Source organism: Podarcis pityusensis (genome assembly GCF_964106645.2).
Source record: "Podarcis pityusensis genome assembly, chromosome: 1".
NCBI classification, from domain to species: Eukaryota; Metazoa; Chordata; class Lepidosauria; order Squamata; family Lacertidae; genus Podarcis; species Podarcis pityusensis.
In genome coordinates, this window is record NC_138028.1 from 69183783 (window position 1) to 69190936 (window position 7154).

Genomic DNA, 7154 nt, shown 5'->3' on the forward strand with positions numbered 1-7154 from the left:
GCAAGTGTAAAGCACTGTGAGTTTCTCACTCTTTCCAAACATCAGCCCTAGAAATCACATTTGAAACTTCCCAGAGTTACAAAATAGGCATTTCAAACCGTGTAGCAGGCTGCTGTCAACGGAAGAAAATAGAAGACTCACTGGGCACATAAAACAAGACAGCACAGTTTTAGATTGTGGCAATTACTGAAGCACAAGTCAATTTTCATGAATTGGGCTGACTAAACAAAGAACACAAATTTAGCTTATTTATACGAAGTACAATGTGTGATGAAGTGGTTGAATGATTCCTTCATTAAGCACCCATCTCACAACTCCATCCACAATTACCATAGCACCACTCAACTCACTTTTAGCAGCTCTGGGAGGGCACTGTAGCTTTGGGGTGAGCAGTGATTGCTTTGACTTACGCTGTATTGAATTTAGATGCACAGTATTTTCTCAACCATTTGGCTGTGTGAATTGGTGCAATATCCACCGGAAACTAGTAAAACTTAGAAATAATGAATGCAATCCAGCATGTATTAGGCACACCTCAGTCCTACTGAAATAAATGAAGCTGAACTGGACAGGCCAACGTTAAATTGCATCTACTATCAGCCGTATTTGGCATACAGCAATGCAAACCTTATACATGTCAGAAATAAGTCTGAGTTCGGTAGGGCATACCCCCAAGTAAGTGGCACAGGATTACACCTACCTGGAAGCCCGCCCCATTGAACTTAACCAGATTTATCCTTCATCAGACATGAGTAATTGCACTGATTTCAACAGGTTTAAGCATTAATGCTGATTCATCTTTCCTTGTATTGTGCACCTCTGTGCTTAGGACTTAGCACAGCTTTGTGAAGAAGGTGGTAGAGCTCTAGGAAGCTGGCAGAGCCTCAAGCCTCCTTACCAAAACCCAGCTCCTCCCTTGGGTGACAAGGCAGGGAGTGGCATGGGTTCTGTGTCAAAGTAGTCTTGTGATCCACGTGGTATTAAAAATAGGGCCACCCTGGTCTACAACCAGATTGTCTTAAGATTGTATTAAGGACCACTGAATTCCATTTATGAGCTACCAGGCCCTTGGCATCAGCTTCGGAGGTACCACTTCCGTGTCATCATGAGACAGCATGAGAAACAGTACCATTTAAATGGTGCCAATACAGCTCTGGAACATTATTCCAACTGAGCTGCATCAGCCCCCCAGTACAGACATCATTTAACAGAATTTGAAAACATCTCTTTCACTCCAGGTCTTTAATCTTTTGAAGTCATATTTAATTTTGTTACTGCCTGGGTTTCAGTCTGAATTGTATCTTGTGTTTTAAAATCTGCGTTTGATTTAAGGAAAACCAACTTAGTTGCATTTTATGGTTGAATTTTATATACGCAGCTAGCCACTCTGGTTGTGACTGTAAAAGAGCAAAATATAAATAATAAATTGTTTGTTTATTATTTCAGGTGCCCTCCTAGCATTCTTTCACAGCCAAACGGTTGAAGGTTTCAAATGATAGCAAATATTCATCATTCTAATTCATACCATTTTTCTATCATAAATATCAAGCAATTTTGCAATGGAATAATTTGTGTTTATAAGAGGAAGAGTGTTTAAACTGAATCTCTAAGATTATATTCTGTCTTTAAACTCTATGTGGGGAAAGAGAAAGATCAGCATTAATAGTAATTTTAAAAAGCTTTCCCTCCCCCATAAGATATTTACTGCATTCTCTATATAAACCAAAACAACCTTCATTCATGAATAGCTTTAATTTAAGTAACAAAGAAAACTCCATAACATTCCTTTTTAAAGTCCATTTTTTATCAACCATTCTTCTTAAATAAGCTATATAATATTTACTCTGGAATATTACCTTGCAATATTTAATTTCAATTTTTTAAATGCATCTGAAACTCCTTGTACTTGTCAGTTACTACATGAAGCCAATGTTTCTATTAACACCTACTAAAAATGTTCACGAACTAATAAACTATTTTTTAAAACCCTGTGTGGAAATGTAGGTCTGGGCATTGAATTCTAAATTTATCCCAGGTTTCAAAGCCAAAGGCATGGCTGAACTCTAACCACTTTAAAGTCCTATTAATTTCAGTGAAAGTGTTAAAGCATGTGTTGAAATATCTCCTGTTGAAATCAAAGGGTTTTTAAGGGCTTAGTATTATTAGGAGCCTTACCCAGACAATCAGCGTTGCTTTGATTACGAGGAAGAAAACATTTATCCTGAAAACAAAATCATTCCCAAAAGTTGTGTAACTTGGAACAGTCTTTATGTGATGCTATTCCTACATGCATGACTCCACTTTCCAACTGTTGGCATCTGAGCTTGTTATTAAATGGGAAACAATCTTCTATTAATAGCTACTAGCTGTGATGGCTGCTTGGGAAATGATTTATTTTCAGTCTAAGAACAATTTCAAACATTACATGTTGATATATTCTAGTGATTGCTAATAAATAAGGTGCCAAAGTATTTCAACATTCCCATTTCTTTGTACTGCACAGGATGTTTCCCTTCCCTTCCTCCCCCTTTTTTGGTCTCTGCAACAAGGTTTCTAACTGGCTTTTCTGCTAAGTCTATTGTAACCAACATATTGTACAAGGTCTAAGTCCAGGTCTATAACTATCCACCAAGAACAATCAAGTCTTGTAACACAGGTGGTGTCTTTTATTGCTCAGACCAAAGGTCTTGAGTGTCCCAGGAAGTCTTTTCAAAATGGGCAACCTGTGGGACAACACCCATCATCCCTGACCATTAGCCCATCTGGCTGGGTCTGATGGGAGCTGGAATCCAACATCTGGAGGACCACAGATTCCCCACCCCTGCTGTAGACTGAAATAAATATTTCTTTTGCCACTATACATCCAAGGTCTCAATCTGCATTCCTTTAAGCAAGAAAGTAGGGATAAAGAAACCCATGTCCTCTTACTATTGCTAAAGCTGAACACAGCTACTCCACTCTGCAAGATGTGAGATTCCCCACCCTTGGAGATTTATGGAAACCTGAATGCTTCGGGGGATTTTCCAGCTGACATGGCTGGTACACCTAATGAGGCTCTCATCTCACTATGGAATGGTGAAATGCATAGAGCCATTGACACAACCATTCCTGGGTGCCCTCACCATTTCTGTGGAGCACTTAGGTTGCCTTGGTATTCTAGTAACCAGCATGAAATGAAGCAGTGTTGGTAGGTAAGAGTGCAAGTGATGCAAATCCTAACCCAACCCTGAACAAACACTAGTTTCCTCATAGCAGCGGCAAAAAAACACTTTACTTCTCTGCCACCAGTGCATCAACAAGTAGCTATGTAGCTGAGCTTTTCCAAGCGGTGAATGGGCTTTTGTTATCTGGCCAAGAGACTAGCATTCTGACACATTTGGAGGTCTGCTGTAACAACACTGAGACACTAGAGGGGCAGAATTGCAGAGATTCAGACAGAGTTGTGAGACCTGGGAGGGGTTCCATCTTGTCCTCCTGCTATTTAATACCTATACAAAGCACCTGGGATATACTATCAGGATATATGGAGTGAGGTATCATCATTATGCAGACAAGACCCAGCTCTCACTCTCTCTGTTCCATCAGAATTGGGAGAGGCAGTTAAGGTGTTAAGACCAGTTCTTGTGGGCAGCAGTGGGCTGGATGTGGACCAATTAACTAAACTTGAATCCTGAAAAGACAGATGTGTTTCATGTCCTGAGTTCTCAAGTCCAGGATGCGGGGGCTGGACGTGGACTGACTGTTCTGGATGGGCTTGCACACTTCTGGAAGGTGTGACTAGGAGTACATTTTTTTCAGCTACAGCTACAGTTTGGCAGCTATGGCTCTTCCTGACAAAAATTATTTGGCTACTGTACTCCATGCTCTGGTAACTTCCAGGCTGCACTATGGTGGTGCGCTCAGTGTGGGGCTGCCCTTCAAGATGACTCAGAAACTTCAAATGTTCTAAAATGCAGCAGCTGGATTACAGCCTTGGGTTCCATTAGTATCTCATCTAAATCCCTGTTCTAAAACAGCTGAGTTGGTTGCCAGTTTGTTTCTGGGCACAGATGCTCATGAAATGTTTAAAGCCCTAAAGACTTAGACCCCAAATAACTGAAAGACCACATCCTTCCCTACGTAACCTCTTGGGTATTAAGATCAGCAGAGAGTTCCCTCTTGGTACTTCCAGCACCCTTAGAGAGGTGGTGTGTGTGATCCAGGTGAGGGTGTTCTCTGAGCCATCCCATAAACTGTGGAACTCTATCCCCAGAGGAGTGTCTGACACCTTCACTATGCAGTCTCTCAACCCTGGCCTTTGACACTTGCAATGTACTTTTTAAAGACCCACCCTATTCTTGTAATTGTAATTCATTTCAAACTGTTTGGAAGGTTGCATTTTAAATTGTAGTGACCTGCCCTGGCATCTTAGTATGAAGGGCAAGTAATAAATACATTTATTAATTTATTATTTGAATTCAGTGAACACTTATTTATTTTTGACATTTATTAGTTGCCTCGCCATATAAATTCTCTAGGCGATATACAATAAATTAAACATGCAAGGCTAGCTCTCTGCAGTACTGAAGAATCAAGGAGCGAACTAGGCTAGGTGATGTCCCTGCACATCAGTTTATGTGCTCTTACCAAACTAGCAAAATCCAGAAACTTACTATGATTTCCAAATCCAAAAATGGCTTGCTCTGTTTTGGGAGGGGAGAAGCAGAGCAACAAGATGAATAAGGCCAAAGCTACAACTGGAAACTGTGGGAACTAAATGAGTCAGTGCATTCCAGAATGGTTTTTTCTAAAATAAGAATAAAGTATTAGTTCGTTTCTGTTCGGGATTTTTTTTGGAGGGGGGGCCAGGATAGGTAAATAACTTGTCCTCAATCAACCTCTTCAGGAACTGTTATCGTTCTTCCTCTTTCAGAAGATTGATTCAGGAACCCAGCTATGGGGGATCCTGAATATTTCATGAGCGCATGCCATGGAAATGAGTCTTATTCTGCTGTGGCAAAGAAAGTAGGGAGGACGTGGAGCCGATGGAGCTGGGAGGGAAGGCGACGGGTCTTCCTCCTAGTGATGGGAGCCAAGGATACAGGCTGCTCTCCCCGGCCGAGCACGTCTGCTGCAGGTGCCAGCCCAGCTTCTTCCGGCTCTGGCGGCGGCTGCAACCCGCTGCTACCCGGCAAGGTCAGCTCTTGCATGCCCGCCCCGTTCACTTCCTGCTTGGAAAGAAGCCGCCACTTACCTAGCGCCCCGGGGAAAGTCATGGCAGACGCTCGCCGAGGCTCGCCGGCGCGGCCGGCAGGCAAGGAGCCTTCTTTCCCCCAGCCAGAGCGGACAGGAGTCAGTCGCCGGCTGGCCGGAGGAGAAAGCAGAAGAGGGAGGAGCCGCCGGAGCCAGCAGCTGCTGCTGCCGCACTCCCGCTGCGCCCTGCAGCTCCCGCAGTGAGCACAGCCAGGCAGGGAGGCCGGCCGCGCAATGCCCGCTGCCCGCTCCGCCCGCCCCTGTTCTGGGATGGGGTCATCTCCCCAGCCCGGGAAGGACTGGGCGGCGAGGGTGGGGGGTGGAAAGAGGGGTCAGGCTTCAACCTGACGGGGGCGAAACGTTTTGCTTCCTGCCTGGGCACAGGCGGCCCCATCCTTGGCGAGGCGAGAGCAGGCGCCATCTGCTCCCCGCTAGCGCGCGCCTTTCCCGCGGAGGCGCAGGAAGGGCTGCCTCGTCTCCTCTCCGCTTCGCATCCCCCCTCCCGGGGGCGCCCCGTTTTCCCTTCCCGCGCCTCTCGGAGCTGCTTCACCCGGGATGCTCACCCGGCGCTGAAACTCCCCTCCGTTGTCCTATTTTGCCCTGCGCACTGAGTGGCAACGGGGGAGAGAGCGCGCGAACACGCAATTTACAGACACACCAGGCGTAGCTGCGCCGAATCTACCTCAGTGGGGTGTCCTTGGCGGGATGGTTTGTCAGGAAAATGTCGAGCGGTAGCCAATTCCCGGGCACCCACCTTTCTCCGCGCCTCGCTCTCGCGGCAGCAACAGGAGTGGCAGCTCCTCCTCGAGCCTCTCCAGCGCCAGCATGAAACTTCTCCCAAGGAAGAGGAGGGCTCAGGTTACTAAGCGCCGCCGGCTCAGTCCCTCTGGTGGAGAGAGGGCGCCAGGCCGCGCAGGCACGCCTTGCGGGGAAGCTGCCTTTCCCGGCCGAGGCGCTTCGTAACCTGGGCTGCAGTAGTAGCGTGTGTCTCCCCGAGGTTGCGCCGAGAGGGCGCCTGTCTCCTGAGCGCCCCGCTTATCAGCGCCTCGCACGGCTGCAGACACCGAAAGTCTCGCAGCCAGAGGAAAAGAGATTCCTCGGCCCAGACGCTCTCGCTGTTTGCGGGCAGATAACCAACGCGGAGCGTCAACACGGGAGAGTGTGGCGTCGCTTCCTGACCATTGAATTCAAGGAAGCCTGACGCGCGTCACTTTCTTTGAATTCAAGCGCCAAGTTGCGACGTGCGAAGGCGAAATAGGTTCCTGCGCCTTTAATTACTTGTGGCGAAAAGGAAACTTCTTCGGCAAAAAGTCTGCGCGTCTGTTAAAGGTTCAGGAGCCTTTTTTCGTCTTTTGCTTCGGGGCCACCCTAGCCCTGAGGCGGCAATCGTGTGCACGTTTATGGAGGAGCAACTAGCAGCGCAATTCTATCGGGATCTGCTCTGAAGTAAGACCCTTTGAGGCCAACAGGACTTGCAAAATAAACTCTGTGGGACTTGCTGCTTCTGAGTCACCGTCCACACATCTGGACGGGAGCTGAAGCGCGCTACGGGCAAAGGCAACCCGAAAGCGATGGCTCTGGCTCGCGTCCAGAGAAAGGCTTCCTATTGCCGCAGGAAGCTGGTTTGACCGCATCCTTCCGCACAATGCTGTGTTAGCGTCGTAATAAACGTTATCATGATTTAGCTGAAACCCATCCAAAACTCCTTGAGGAAACATTAGGCAAGAGTAACTTGCCGTTATTGGGCCCGATCTAGGCAAAGCGGAACGTTTTTAAACGCCCGTTGATTTCACCTGGAGAGATTTAAATATGCACATAGCTCTTCTGTTGACATCAGTTGGATTTACACGACCTTCACTTTGGGTGGGTGTGAGATTGAATTCCTTGCTATTATGTGTTCAGGGGTTGCTGGAGCTGGAGGG

The 7154-nt window shown here is 46.6% G+C and overlaps 1 protein-coding gene across 4 annotated transcripts in view; it reads right to left on the reverse strand.

Annotated features, from left to right (window-relative positions):
* Positions 1-6332, reverse strand: part of AMPD3 (adenosine monophosphate deaminase 3) — a 33526-nt gene extending 27194 nt beyond the window's left edge. Inside the window, exon 1 of one of the 4 annotated variants that reach the window (XM_081013191.1) lies at positions 5987-6332. In XM_081013191.1, coding sequence (XP_080869317.1) covers positions 5987-6059 — 73 coding nt within the window. In that variant the 5' untranslated portion in view covers positions 6060-6332. The other 3 variants (XM_081013193.1, XM_081013194.1, XM_081013192.1) reach the window with 3 other exon arrangements.
* Between the last annotated feature and the right edge of the window lie 822 nt (positions 6333-7154).